Consider the following 16,012-nt stretch of genomic DNA (forward strand, 5'->3'; position numbering starts at 1 on the left):
CTTTACGGTATTTAAAAACATTAATATTTTTTCTTCTATTTCAAATGCAAGTTTTTTTTGCTTTGGTCTATCACAAAAGAGTTTGAGGTGACAAAATGTAAAAGAAATGATCCTTTTTCCAAGGAAAGTGATAAGAAATAAAATGAAGTTGACTAGAAAAAAACATGATACTGTAGTAAAAGGCTAAAGGTCTGGGCTCTCCTTGGTTACCTGCCTTGTCTGCCACAACTGGTGCTTTTTGCTGGTTAAACTAAAGCAATTTACCTGTTTCCAGACCAAAACCTTTACCAGTTTGTTTTGACAGTTTCTTTGTTCCTTACAGTGTGTCTTTGTGCCTGTGTTCTCACTCTTTAAGGCAATAAATAAATGTTTTCATAAATTAGAGCTGCATGTATGGTACGTGTTGTGTTGTCAGACAAACTGACAGCTGTAGCTGCAGGAGTTGGTCATACGGGAGATTGACTGTTTTCAGATAACTCATTTAACCCACAGACAGAGTCCCACCTGCTGGGGCCGTGCTGCAGATGGCCTGTAACTTCTTTCACACAGGCCCTTGTAAGACACGAGCCCTGGCTGTACTTCTAGGGGCAGTTTGCTGATGCTTGCTTCTGTGTCTGTATTGTAGCATGTAGATCACTGAAAATATAGTTTGCTCAAGAGCCAAAAGAAAAGAAAATCCACATGAAAATAAAATCCATTTGCTTTTTCCAAGGTTTAGTCACCAATCAATGCATGATACATCTGCAAATCACTACATAGCTTGTGATCTGCAGACACTGATAGATGTGGGTCGTTTCATTTAGGAGATAGTCTGACAGTTTTGCGGAGTGTTTTTCATGATGTGAAAATGGCCCCTCTACTGTGGTTATTTATGGATTGTATTTGGCTGCCTTTTGGTCATTGGTGCTGCACACTTAATTTAATTTAACAAAGTCAACTACTTAAGTTATGTGAAAAACAGAAATGATCATATTTAAACCAATATCCATAAAAAGAAACATTCTCGACAGTTTTCTGCGAGAAACCATGTAGAAATTTCAATTGTAAATTTGTCATTTTTACTGTATTTTCTCCATGATAGCAATAATGTTTCAAATATTAACACTGGCTTTTAAAGGTCTTAAGGCATGTTTAGCTAAATGTTTTGGTTCACTTATATTTAATCCATTTTATTTGTTTCTGTAACCCTTTGTGATCATAAGAATAAAAAGGCATGTCAGTAGGAATGCAACTAGATTTCATTTTGTTCAATTAGTGTTTATTGCTTTACTTGCTTTATTTCTCAAATGTAAAGTCTGTACATTCAAACAGAGTAGTGTCAGTTTTAAATGCACTTTCATTTGTATAAACAAAGGAGGATTTAGATGGACTTTGCTCGGAGAAAAGGTGTTTCAGAGTCTCGTCTTGTCCAACAAAGAATACAATTCCACATTTCAGACAAATCAAATGGGCCACAGAGGCCCTAAATGGATTTAAACCTTTAACTGTTAAGTTTTTATTACTTTTAATGGGCCTGTGTGTAATATCTGGAAAAATCTCTCCATGAGCAGGAAATATCTTCACATTATTATTTGATTTATCGTTCCTGGACAAATTTCCAAAAAGCCTCTCAGTGCAGCAGCACTGTTCTGGATGGCCTGCTGGGTTTTAACAGGAAGACTGTACTGCATGTCCACCAAGCTCCAAGAAAGCAATACCCGCCCCACACTCCACTGCCACATCTCACAATGTGTCACATTTGCTAAGTCAGACAATCTGCTTTCTGAGACTATGGATTTGTAATATTTTTGGACTAATTAGTGTGTTCAACTGGTTGCTTTAATCTCCTTGCTATTTGCTCTGTTGGCTTCTTACAATGTTATCTTTTATTTTGAGGTTTCCAGTATTCAGTGTCATATATTGCTCTCTTTGTTTCAAAAAATCTATTTCCATTCCAAACAAATAAAGTGAAGAAAACACAGTTTGAACTCTGCCTGAGTTGACATTTTAAAAAACTAATACACTCCTTTTGTCGCATTACAATAACATAGTTCAGTATGTTTTATTGGGAATAGTTTCTGCTAAACCTACACAAATATAGAGGTGATTAGGAAAAGGAGAGCTTTAGTTTTTTAAAAAATATTTCACAAATAAAAATCTGAAGTGTAATTTACACATATCTGATACCCCCAAATAAAATCCAGTACAATCAATTGCCTTTAGAAGTAACTGGTTAGCAAACAGAGGCTCAGCAGTTTAATCTCAGTATGAATCCAGCTGTTCTATGAAGGACTCAGAGGTTTGTTAGAAAACATTAGTGAACACAAAGCATCACAAAAACCAGCGAATAGATCAGATGTAAAGTTGCACAGACATTTAAAGCATATATAAATATCTCATATAAGAATAGAAAGAGTATGATGCACCGTTGTCACTTAAATTGACAGGATCCAACAAATTGAGCATCAATCAGAGAGCCACAAAATAAGTCAATCTATGGAGGCAATACAAAGATCTGCAGCTCAGATGAGAAAATCAAATGATTTTTGCAACCACTTGAACAGAACGAAATCCTGTAGAACATGTGGAAGAGGCTGCCTCTTGTCAGGTGAGACCAATATTGAAATTTTTGAGCTGCAGAATGGAAATTTAATATATAAATACCATCCAGGAGGGTATATATAAACTAGATATTTATTTAAAATTTGTATTTGTTAAAGATCTGAACTGCATGTATCAATGATTCCTACTTTGTGTTGCCATATTACATAACTCCAGGCAAGACACATTTCAAACACTTAATACAATTCTGAAAAAGTTCAAAATAACAAATCATTTTGCAAGACTCTTCGTACAGGTTGAGCAGAACGTTTTCAGTTTTTCAGCCATTTCCAAGTCACTACAAAGTAATGTATTCAAAAAGGGCAATTACTGACACAAACATCTACTATATGAAAAACATCCAACGCTTTCATCCCTGTTGATTTTAATAATAAATATTCATCAGATGATTTTAATCTTCTTTTTTCTGCCTCATCTCTGCAGGTAGACTGATGGATGTTCCAGATCCGATATGATTATGGTTGTCTGATTACTTAAACTCATGCTGAGAATGCATTGATGAGGCTAGTAGAGTTACAGAAACTACTAAAAACACTGTTTAATCTGAACCATATAGCCTCCAGGGACAAGACAGAAAATTGAATTAAGAGGAGGAAGTGACAATGTGAGTCATCCTGCCTTCCACGTTTGAATTAATATAGGTAGTGGAGACCACTTTCAGAATGGGTCCCCATGAGTCAGAGCTGTCTCTCTCACACATGCAGTGAAATAAATGTGCACAGTCTCGACGTATTCAGGCAGAGACGTGCATGAGTGTGGAACCAAGACAAGAGAAAAGCGTCAGCAGCACACGGTAATAACATTAGAGAGGCACAGAGACTGAAGAGGAGAGAGGGATCCAATGCGAGGAAGAGAGAACCATCAAGCAGAGATAGTGACACCGTGTCGAAAAATACTTAAGTACAGAACTAGATTTTTAACCCACATCAACCCGGGGATTATGCTTGCATCAGGCTTAAAGTGCCAAAGCAGTAGCAGGTTGGTAAAACAAATTGACATGCCAGTTTGGGACTCAGAGATCTAAAATGCAATCAGTCTAAAAGTGGTGCAGTTTTAACAACTGAAATCTGAGGTGCAAGTGCTGCACTGTTACACTGTTCAATATTTTCACACATCGCTGCATTTCATTTATGCTCTGCACACACAGGATGTTATCACCGCCCATCAAAAGCACATCAGGTCAGCAGTCCATTTCTCTAGGACACACTGACATTGAACTGCCAATCCTTATGATAACTGCACAATCTGAGCCACGTTCACCTTGAGATACTTCACTTGTTATTTGACTTGAAACAATGCAACTCAGATTTGTGCAGACAGCTTACAAAATTCTAAAATATGAGGAGAAAAATAAATTAAAGTCAGGTAAATGTAAGTAAATAACATAAAATGTTGCTTGGACACATCCGGTTACAAAATGTTGTCAACCTTAACCTGTTCCTCTAAGCAATTTTAAATATTTGTCCACCTTTTCTGATTGGATTTTTCACCTCTCTTGCAACAATGTGAGTTAAAATGTGATGAAGCAGAGAAAATAAGTATTCTAAAAGTCAGTGTTCTTCTTTGTAAATATATTGTTAATGGGGCATTTGACATGAAATTTACACCAGATATCAGTAACTAGCTAATTAATTCACATGTACAAAAAAAATGCAACCCAGATTAGTTTGTATATTATGTGAAAGGAATTGGACAAAGTATCAAACGTCAATGAAATGATGACAACCGTGACACATTAGTTTTTCTGTCTCCCAATCAATGGATTACGTTGTGTGACACTAGTAGCTTCACCTGTGCCACTGTCCTACAACTGAAAAGAAGAGAAATGGTGCACAAACTAACATACCAAACCGGACCAAACCATGCCGTACAGCTCAGTGGAAATGAGGTATTAGTGAACTGTCCAAAGTGCTCTCTACCTTTCACCTATTGACTGCAAGAGATAAGCACCAGAGCCTGCCCAGCGTCTCCACAGGAACTAAACAAAGAAAATAAATAGGTGTGTAGATGGATGGAAACAGTGTTTCTCAGACCTAATACCCTACATGTTTCAAGGTTTTTCTTGTTGCCACACATCTGATGTAGCAGACTTCTGCAGCACTTGATGGCGTGCTGAGGAGTGTGATCACTCCAATTAGGTAATCTGAAGCAGAGCCACATCTCAAACATGCAGAACAGTGGACCCTGTAGACCTGTAGGACTAAGAAACACTACATTAAAACATTTAGGTTCTGAATTGAATGGAAATGATCCAATTTAGGTCAATTCAGGATTTTTTTTGTTCTGCAGTCTCTGCAGTAGCTCATTCAGCAGTGTGTGCAGGTAACAGCACAATTGGGAAGTGACAAGGTCTGGACTGGGCTCGAGCCAAACTCTTTGTGTGTGTTTACGTGCGGAGGTGTGTGTGTGTGTGTGGAAGAAGTGTGCAGAGTGCTGACAGGGAGAAACTAGACCTCCCTGAAGAGACAGCAATTTTTGTGCGACAGCAACAGAGACGCTAAAAATGCATACACACGATGTGCAACTTAAACCCTATTCCAATGTTTAACTTTCCTTCCGGGAAAAATAGTCGTCTCCTGCCTGAATTATGGAGCTGACAAGTAAAGCAACGCTGGTTAATTTAGGAGACCAAATTCTTTAAAAGAGACCAAAGTAAACTGCAAACAGCCTGCTGATATTTACCAACCCAACTGGTCTGTGACACATTTCAAACAATCCAAAGAGAAGGAACAGATCTCACACTGCTGAGTCTAGTTTTCTGTGGACACAGGGCTGGCTCTCTACTCCGGAGACAATCTGTGTCTAGTTTCAGTATAATGCACTGTAAGCAGTGTGTTAATATCTGTATACACAGTCACTGCATGCTGATATACATCTGCAAGTGTTGAGCGTAAAGCAATACAAATCTTTAGGTCCATTCACGTTGTATATCTTTTTTAATTTCATCCCTACATGCGCAAAATAAGACTGAAATAGATTTAAAAGAGGAACTTGATCTTAGAAGCCCTGTATGACTTTTAACTGAAGCAGATTGCTCGGAGAAAAACATTCTCACATGTGAGTCTACAAAGACAGCAGCGTGTGCTGAATGTGCTGTACATTTCTGCAGTGCTGCAGTGCCCTGTGCTGAGGAGGGAGTGGCTTCTCCCTCTCAGGTGGATGATGACTTTGATGCTCGCAGCAGCTAAATCCTCCCGCCTCCCGCTGCTGGATGGACCTGATGTCACTGATATCCTGTACGAGGTTGCGTGTGTAGGCAGGTGGATATGTAGGGGTGCAAAACGTACCCTCCCACTCCAACACACACACACGTGCACGCACGTTTACTCACACAAATGCCCGTGGACAACCTTGCCCACGCTCCTGAAAAGAGAAAACACATGTAGCTACTCGGGCGAATCCTATGACACATCCCGACCACCCACATCTTTGAGAGAAGCTTCTACGAAAAACTAAACGATAAAAAATAAATAAAATAAAAAAATCAAACAGTTGGAAACAAAACTGCCATAACACAATCCGTTTGTCTCCTTTCTTGTCAGCATCTGACCTGCTGCTTCTTTAATTTTCCACTTCCAGTCCTTCATCCCAGGAGACATGAAGCAGACAACCACTGACTGATGTCCCAGCATGCTCTGCCCTTGACCTGACTAAGCACAGCAGATGCAGCCTAAAGAGAAAGCCTTATTTAACTCAAAGAAGTCTTTTCGTTACTTTTTTCTGGTTCAGCCTTCTTTTTTTTTTTTTTTAAATATATATATATATATAAAAGACATCAAGAGAGACAATGAATAGCTTTCCAGTCAGTTATCCAGAACTTATAGAAGTGTTGCATTTAGAGAAGATATTTATGCAAATGATATGCCATTTATTTTCAAAGTCAGAGCCAGTCCAAGATGTAAGCAAGCTAAGCTAAAGCTGCTTGAGACTCAAAAGGCCAACAGGATCCTCCCAAGAGGAATTAACTTCTCTCACACACTATGGGTGTCAAAATATCAGATTCAGATTTATAGTTTTAAAAAAAATCAACCTAATCTGAATGTTTCTTAATAATATCAAAACTGAAAGATTTTGAATTCTTGTAAATTATAACTTGAGAAGCATTAAAATATCTGCAAAGGTCAGCTATGCAAGAATTGCAATCATACAGTTGATAACACAAATTTACCAATGAGGCATCTTCTGGATTGCACAAATTTACAATTTTGATTTTGACAAATTCAGACTTTTTTTCTAAGAACTAAGAGAAATAAAGTTGTTATTTTTTGTTAGCAGAATTTGCTTTAAATCCAACAGAAAACAAAAGAATTACAAGACTTGTGAAAGAGACTGATCTCATAAACCACTTGCCAATACACCATGTCTTATTTCTTTTCCAAAACAAACTCAAAATATGCATCTAAGGTCACGCTGTTGTCTGATATATTTACATACTGAAAACAGTGCGAGTTCTTAGTTTCAATGCATTTAATGAGAAGGATAAAAATAAAGCAGATCTTTCAGTTTTTCCTCACAAACGATCACCGATCAGAGAGAGTTAAAGCAAACTTAGTTTTCGATTTCTGCTCAATTGAGATTTGAATTTTCAAAAGGTTGTTCTTTTAATTTGATGGTTATGTTACAATCATAACTTTATGCCATTACAAATATCATCTTTGTGATTTGTATCTCTCCATAACAGATACAAACAGATAAGTCTTCTACTTATGTACAACTGTCTGTGGTTCTCTAGCAAGCACAACTAATTAGAGTCATTTGTGTCAAATATCATTGACTAGTTAAACTTAACCAATCCTTAAAGACCTTATTAAAGAGTTGTACACTCTAAATGACTTCCAGACCGATAAGTAAGTCAGAGGAACAACAATGTCTAAACAATGTATTTACAGATATTTGTTTAAGTAATTCAGACTATTATGGGGACAAAAAAAAAACAACATAGTGACACAGTTACTTTAACACCTTAATTTTGAGGACACCATGCAGTGCAAGCCGCCACAGCAGTATTGTATTCTCTGCTTCCCTCAAACCTTGAGTCTGCGCTGATCACAGCAGTAGTTGTCAAACTCCGGCAACATAAAAACGCTGATAAAATTAATTTTTGTTTCAAATGTTTTCAAAGTTTACACCATTGCTGGTTCTCGGCCTCTAAAAGAATTATTGCTGCATATGTAGTAAATAATTAGAAAGCATACAAGCTATAAAAAGACAAATTGTGTTTCTGTAACTCCCTTGTTGAAAGGTTTAGCAGATAAATCTCTCTCTTTTTTTCCTTTTTTTTCCACTAAGGGGTTTTTTGACACCTGCTCATCAGGCCTGCAGCACCATTCTTCTGAACTCCATGCAAACAACAAAGACTGAAAATCGGCTGAGTCTTTCAGGGGGCATACAATAAAACACAAAAAGATCCTTTTGTCAACATCAGAATCCAATTTTTGGGTTGCAGCTAAGCCTCCAAGAAAATCATCACTCATCAGATTATAAATGTTTTCCTTTTTTTCAGTGGCTTTTGCAGTGGGTGATTATCAGCCTCTAAATCTCATTGGGTTTGCAGAGGGAAAAAAAGCCCAGATGCTTTGCTTCACCTGAGGAAAGAAATGTGATAAATAGCACTGTTACTGCACCAGCATTCAGCTACAGAAACACATGTATACACACACACACATGGCAGGCTATTTTTGGCAACAGGACCGTAAAGAGTTAACGATAAATCAACTGATCAGAGTAAGATGGTCAGAGTCAGAGGTGGGGTGTACAGACAGCACGTTCCAATCTTCACAGACTGTCTTTTCACATTGCTATTGATCTTTTTACTGAGAAACACAGCATGACATCGATCTTCACACCGCCAAAAAGGGAATAACATCTTCGCATTCATCAGCGGCCTGGCATGGCTGTGAGAAAGCGACGAATAGATCTAATGTCTTAAAATTGTGCATTCATCTGTGTAAATGTGTGCATGCAGAAACAAATAACAAAGATACACAGAAGATGGCACTGATAGATTGTCACAGACACATAAATCAATGAGGGATGACACAAATCCACAGGTTTTTATGCCTCACTGCCTGTCTGTCAGACTGTCCCTTTATCTGAATATAGATAAAGAGCTCCAGGGTATCACTGCCAGTCCTGTAGTGACATGGATGGGGAAACTAGTGCATGAAGCAATTAATAGACAGAAACATTCCACTTTTAGTTCATGGATCGGGCCAAACCAGCAAACAGGAAGGACTGAGGATGATGACAGCGGGATAAGATGAAGGGGGGGAGTAGGAGATCTACAGGAGACGTATGAGGAAGATACAGGAGGAGGCATATTAACATCTTATTAATTCCTCATTAGGGCTTACATAAGGTGATTGTGGAGAGCAATACATGCATTCCTGCAGGCTGAATAATGTGTCTGAGATGGTTTGGTGAAAACTGATAAGAGTTAATCATGTTGGTGCAGGCAGACGCAGACTGATGCAACACCTGTGGATCAAGGTGAATGAACGGAGGGCGAGCAGACAGGACTCCTGCATCTGCTTTACGAGCCCACCAGAAGCATTCCACGTTTTATGTCCTAGAGGTGAGATTACACACAGCAGCAGAGTCCCCGTCCTCCTGCAGGGCAGAGCAGAGCAGGCAGCAGCTGCGCCTCCATCCTCCATGTAAGCCAAGCATGTCCGACCCGCAACTGCATCATCCATGACATCATCCCAAACTCACCAAAGTTTGCTGGTACTGGAGCGTCCGCTCCTCTGCTTTGCCCTTCACCATCGCTGCAAAATCCTCATTGAGAGGCAAAAAAAATAAATAAATCCGTTTTCCTCTAATTAATCTTCAGCGGAGGAGAGGAGGGAGGACTCAGTGTGACTCGCTGCCATCGCGTGAGCGGTGTGTAACAGGTTTGCTACCACCGGCCCGCCTGCATGGTGCAGAGGACCGCTGCCTCGACGTGTGAGTGTGTGAGCCAGATGAGAGGCACAGCCGGCTGCTGGCTCGCAGCTGCGTTGCAGTTTAACTGCGAAACACCGCCTCCCTCCTCCACTTTTCTCCCCTGCTCTCTCTCTCTCTGGAACAGCTGTTAGAGGACTTTTACACTAATGCTTCCTGGACCTGGGCACGCAGAGGTAGCATCCAGGTGACATACATCACTGCTAAAACACTTTACAGTACATCCCAGAGTGGTATTTCTGAGCAGCACGGCTGTATTTTGCTCCCTACTTCAGTCACTCCATGAATGATAACAAAGAGAATGATTAATTCATAAGGGTTGTGGCTCGCCTGTAATTGGGAGTCATATATCAACGCCTGTGTTTAAGATGAAAATGACTCATTCACAGATTTATATCTAAAATTATTGTCATCCAAGTATGTTTCTGGTATAGATGAGACAGACATTTTGCAATATAGTTAAACAATATAAAAATTTAACCAGTTCTGAAAATATATATATATATATCAATTAATATAAATAATTTATATTTTATTAAAAATGTGAATCAAGATGAATGAAAGTTATTTATACCCTTCTACAAAATCAATTGGAAAATCTTCATTTGTAGTCAAACCAGGGGGCCTCCCATAAATGCCTGAATCTTAACACAGACTAAAATGTTAGTTTTTTATGTTTACTAAGAATGAGAGGACTAAATTTGATTTAACAGTAGCACAGTTAGTTGCTCTGTTGTCTTGAAACAAGAAAGCCCGAGGTTTGAATCCCATCTTGTGGCCTTTCAGCATGTCATTTGCCGTGTGTGTCTCCAGGCATCGCCACTGGTGATGGTGAGGTAATGGAGGTAGAAGGTGTTTATTGTCTACCGTGTTCGGCGAAGTGAATGCAAGAGCAGCGGCGGCTCAGGAGGGTTGGTGGGTTGCTGGTTTGAACCTCTGCTTTGTCCATCTTTGCCATGTTGATTTTGGGCAAGACACTTCACCCGCTTTGATTGCTGATAGTGTTCTGAAGGCCCGGTGACACCGATTGCGTACCACTATCAGTGTGTGAATGTGTGCATGGATGAGTGAATGACTGATTGTAGCGTAAAGCACTTTGGAGTCCTCGGACTTGATAAAGTGATGTACAAGTACAGATTATTTCCCTCTGTAATTGTCAGCCATAGAGGTTATTTGGCCCCGTCTTACCAGAGTACCTATTCTTTCCACATGGTTGCTGAGTCCTCTAAATGGCTTGTGGGAAATTGCTAACTAGACCTATAACTTTCTTTTAACAACACCTTTGTTCTTGCTGCTCCACCTTAACAGCCAGATTAATGCAGTGCATGACTAATCGCTGTGGTAGCTAAAATCCACCAACATGGGATCCCCTATACAAATCTATATCCACTTATACCTACCTATTACAGTAGTGTAAATACTAACACCTTAATATGCGTTAATACTCACAGTCAAAACCACAAGCTATTGTCATCTTTTGGTAGTACAGCCATTAAGTGCCAAGGAAAACGAGTGCAGCCCCTGGATGATTAGCTGCTTTGCTAATCAAGGAGCTGCAATAGAGTGTCAACAGCTAATAATGTGTCAACTAGCATTACGCCTCGGTATTTCTACTTCTCAAACTGCTTTTTCTTGAAAATATTTTACATAACTAACACAATTTCTGAGGTCTTCGAAGAGCTTTAAATATACTGAGATTGAAGATGACTCAATTCATTAGTTTGGCGACTACTGAAAGAAATTGATTTCTTTAGATGTTATTTAGGCATACCAGATTTAAAGCGCCTGACTTCAGATGTACACCACACTTTTCAGATTTTTATTAACAAAACCAATTGAAAATTTATCATTATTAACAAAAATTGTTTTGGTGTGGTTGACTCATATAACACTGCTTAAATTTAGGACACTAGAAAAGTCTGAATGTCCCTCCTGCACTTCACCATCATCACTGGGAGAAGTTGTTTCAGTATTTTGTACAATCAAGTTGGAGTAAATTAAACTGGCTGAATTTAAGTGATGTAAAAATCGGAATATTTTCTTCCATTAATAAAAATGGAAGAAAGGGGTTCTCTTCATTCTCAGAAAGGCTCTCCACACTCGTTCTGTCTGTTTAAAAGCAACTTTAGAGAGGCTGAATACTCTTGAGCTCATTTGAGATATTACCGACAGAGGAACGCAATGAACATGTTATGAAAAAGTGACGTTATGATTACTGCAGAGTAGAGTTGTTTCCAGATTAAAAAGTGTCATAAATCAGCTGAAGAGAGATAAACAATGAAAAAAATATAAAACTATTTATAAATAAAGGCACAGAGCCCAGATAAAATGTGGTATATATTGGTGTTCAGGATCTTGTTAATTCATGCATATATTGTATATTTGTTGAACAGAGCTCTCCTGAATCATATGCAGACTGTGCAGCATTAACAGCAGTTAAACACAATTTAAATAAAGATATATATATATAAATCTTTGCATTCAATACTTTAGTAAAGTGACATTCAGTCCTCATATTGAGAGACTTTCTGCTTGCAGGCACTTCAAAAAAGTAATCTTAAAACCACTTAGCTTACTTGCCAAAAAAGCTATTTTTGAATGAACGGGTGCATGAATTCCCACAGAAGCCCTTTCCAGAAACCTCGAAGCTCACAAATGAAGCCTTACTACACTGTTGAATCTTAATGGATGAAAGATCATATTCCTTGAAGACCAAAGGCATATTAGTGGTGAAGAGATTAAACAGTTTGTCAGGATGGGCTGCAGTTGATTAGCTCTTGGAAAAGCAACAAGTAGGGAGAGCCAGACCACGGACCAGAGGACAGCTGGAGCTGAGAAACCTCTTAGACCTGAGTATGCTATCAGAAACTCCATTTCATTCCTATTTTGTGTGATTATTTTGGGCCCACGTTCTGTGACAATAATGAGTTTTACCAGCTTCATTTATGTTGTAGTAAGACAGAGAGTTAAAGTACGGAGCAAAGTATTTCTAACACTTGATTTAAAAATTTTTTTTTTTACATTTTGTCATGTTACAGACAAAACTTCAATGTATTTATATGGATTTTATGTGGTCAATCAACACAACATTGTGTTTATTTGTAAAAGAGAAGAAACATTATCCATCACCTTTTACATTTTCTTACAAAATACCTAAAAACTCAAGTCAATGCAAACTTTCACTACAAATGCATGTTATGCTTAGGGTAATTAATGTACATTAAAGCTGTATTTCTTTTACATTAATAATTTTGTGTACAGTTTAGAAGTTATTTTATTAAATTCACTTCAAAACAGATTTGATGTTACACCCACATAGATAATAGTAAACAGCAAAATTGACTTTTTATGGCTTTCTTTCAACAAGGAAAGTCTTATTCTTGCCACTCATTTAGTCATGTTTAATAGATTTCCTCCAGGCAGGCTCTTTCCTCTGAGCTGTGGATGCCAGCAGTTCTTCTTGGGGACATTGTTTATGAACTAATCCCACTTTAAATTTCACCACAACTTGATATCTCACCTGTCTGGTGTGCTCCTTTGCCTTCCTGATTCTGATGTTGATTCCGTAATTTTCCCTCACAAACCTCTGGGGCCTTCACAAGACAGCTGGATTTACACCGAGACTTTACTAACAGGTGGACTCTATGTACTATTTAGAGTAATTGGTAGCACCAGATTTATTTTAGTAGTTTCACACTAAAGAAGGCAGAATACAAAAGGAAGGCCCACCTGCGATACTTTTATTTGTAAAAACGTTCAAAAGCCATGTGTTGTTTTTGTTCCAATGCATTTTGTGTTAATTTACTACATGTGGTTGAAAACTTCTGATTTTGAAGACATTTATAAGTAAATCTGTGACCTGTCATTGCTCTCAGTATTGTGGCATTTAGCAGAGAGAAATAAATCTAATTCTAACTGACCTAAAACAAGAGAAGTTTGGTCTGATTTAACTTCAGACAGTGAGAAAAAAGTTCCATGTGTCTTTTTAGCCAGTGTATTTAAGCTTCTTGTTTTGACTGCACAAACACCAAAAAATAGGTTCATGTAGATTTTTTGAGCTAACATGTTCATAGCTGACCAAATGTAAAGAAAATTTGAATGAATGAATACTTTTACAAGGCATTTTATCCCTGTTCTGTCAGTTGGAAATATGGATTCACGTACTTAATTAGTCTATCTGGTCACACGGGCATTGTTTAGCTTCAAAGTCTATAATCTTATAAAGGACTCCTCCAGGAAAGAAGACATTTGGTTGGTTAACAGATTAAACAGTTGTTCAGCTGCAGCTGGTTCTTGGCAGGGCAACAAGTGGAAGGACATACACTATAAGGATTATTCATCACCCTTTCTGAATGAGATTGGGCAAAAACTCAGGCACATCTCCAAGCTGAGGTTAATAAACTTTACTAGCTTCCTACTAAAGCAGACAGAGAACCATCTTCAGGGCCCCTATACAGCCGAAATGTTTAAGAGAACTTACATAGTCAAATATTATGAAAACAAAGTCAGTGTATAAAATGACGCTGGAAAACGGGAATGCTTTGTGAAAATGATGACATGTTCTTGTCTTATCATTTAAGACAAGAGAATGGCATTAATTTGTTATTTTATCCTTATGTTTTGCTGTGTTACAAAGACCTTTTGATCCATTTTGCGCATCATCACCATGTACCCCATCTACCACCGTCTGTCTATTTTTAATGTCAAGTTACTCAATTTTAGGTCAGTCTGTGGTCTGCATGATGCACAAACTGTGAGGGGGGGAAATCACTAAATAAAATCGGAGCATTACGAATTAACCGACCTTTAATTATCATTTGTCCTTGAGCCAGATGCGGACAAAGTTAAGGAGACATTTGGATGGATTTTATACTTCTAAATACGAGAGCCTGTCAGGACGCTGTGTACTCACTGTTTCCTCTGGGCTGCTTTTTGCTCTTTTTTTCCCGTCTCCTCCTCGAGTTTGGGGATTCAAAAGCGTCAGCTGCGTCCCTCCATTGCGCCTCAGCGGAATGTTGACTGGAATAAAAAGAGGCGCACAGCTACAGGTTGCAGCGCTCACTTACAAAATATAACGCGATCCGGCAGCTTGTGGCCCCCGGTGGTGACACAAAACTCCACTGAGGGAGAAATATTAGCAGATCCCAGAGGCTGCCCTGTAACTGATGCGCAATCCATAAATACTGCCGCGCCAAAGTTATCAGAAAGGCGCGTAAAAATCACCGGCTTTGCGCCTCCGGAGCGGCGCACATCTGTTGGCTGGCTGTGACTGAGAGCGCGGCGGCATGAGTCCTCAAAACTATGCGATAAGATGCTACAGTCTCCTCATCTGCGCCTGTTGAGGTGGGAGAAAGACAGCGGGGTACCGGGTGTCGTGTCCGTGATGCAATGCGGGTACAGTCAGAGCTTTGGCCAGCAGTCTTCTTCTCCCTGTGTGTGCAGAGATCCTTTCGCTCCGCTCGTTATCTGCGGAGGCGCGGCGCACATTCGTCTTAATTAACAGCAGCCGGGATTGTCTGCAGAAATATGAGTGAGAGGAAGAGAACATCTGTATTTGGCTCATGGTGTGCTTTTCCCTGCGTGTCACAGCGCATATGCACTATTAATGGTCCGAATTGGGCGTCATGCGTCTTAATAAGGGCACACGCCAAAAAAAAAAAAAAAAAAAAAAAAAGAAAGAAAGAAACGAAAGGCGCAAGAAGCATGGGCTCAGTTACTGTCCAGGAAGCGGATGAACAAGTGTGTCTGGAGAGAAGGATAGATGTGCATCATGTTTTTTTAAAATTATTATATTCATGTCATTGACAGCCTTTATACCCCCCATACTCTACATGACAATTGAATTGGAGTCTCTACATCTCCCCCCTGCGACCTTAAGGCTTTAACACCCACAGTATGATTGCATGTTTCCGGTCGGGTGAAGATTCACATTCTAGACGATCAATGCTGCGAGGCTGGATACTAAACGAGCTTTGGAGGACAGTGATGTCACCTTGTCCGATCTGCAAAGACATAGCTGGAAAATGACACAGGACTTTTAATTGTGTTTTTAATGGAAAGTTAATGAGTCACGCAGGTTTCTGGTCGTTGGTTCGAATCCCGGCCTGGGGGCTTTCTACATGGAGTTTTCATGTTCTCCCTGTCCTTGTGCGGGTTCTCTCCGGGTAGCCTGGCCTCCTCCCAGAGTTCAAAAACATGGTTGTTAGGTTAATTAGCCTCTCTAAATTGTGGCTTCAGTAAATAGAAACTGTTTACTGAACTCAACTCATTCAGATGCAGAACATCTCCATAAAATTGATGGTCCCACCAACATTTAACTACCTTTCCTTTCAGGTAGGTAGTTAAGTGTCACTGCGGTAGAAATGCTCTCCCACATAACGATGCTGCCCTCACCATGTTTCACCATCAGGACAGAGCATTCTGGGTGATTTGTAGTTTGAGAAAAAACTAACACCTGCACAAAGTTCAA

General features: G+C 39.2%; 1 protein-coding gene across 5 annotated transcripts in view; it reads right to left on the minus strand.

The window, feature by feature from the left end:
- Positions 1-15,187, minus strand: part of clcn2a (chloride channel, voltage-sensitive 2a) — a 56,448-nt gene extending 41,261 nt beyond the window's left edge. For 2 of the 5 annotated variants that reach the window (XM_028020728.1, XM_028020726.1), the window contains exon 1: positions 9,316-9,559. In XM_028020728.1, the coding sequence (XP_027876529.1) occupies positions 9,316-9,366 (51 nt within the window). In that variant the 5' untranslated portion in view covers positions 9,367-9,559. Of the gene's footprint in view, positions 1-9,315; positions 9,560-14,455 lie in introns of those variants that run through there. The other 3 variants (XM_028020727.1, XM_028020730.1, XM_028020729.1) reach the window with 2 other exon arrangements.
- Positions 15,188-16,012: the final 825 nt, after the last annotated feature.

The sequence above is a fragment of the Xiphophorus couchianus genome, chromosome 6, assembly GCF_001444195.1.
Source record: "Xiphophorus couchianus chromosome 6, X_couchianus-1.0, whole genome shotgun sequence".
Taxonomy (NCBI): Eukaryota; Metazoa; Chordata; class Actinopteri; order Cyprinodontiformes; family Poeciliidae; genus Xiphophorus; species Xiphophorus couchianus.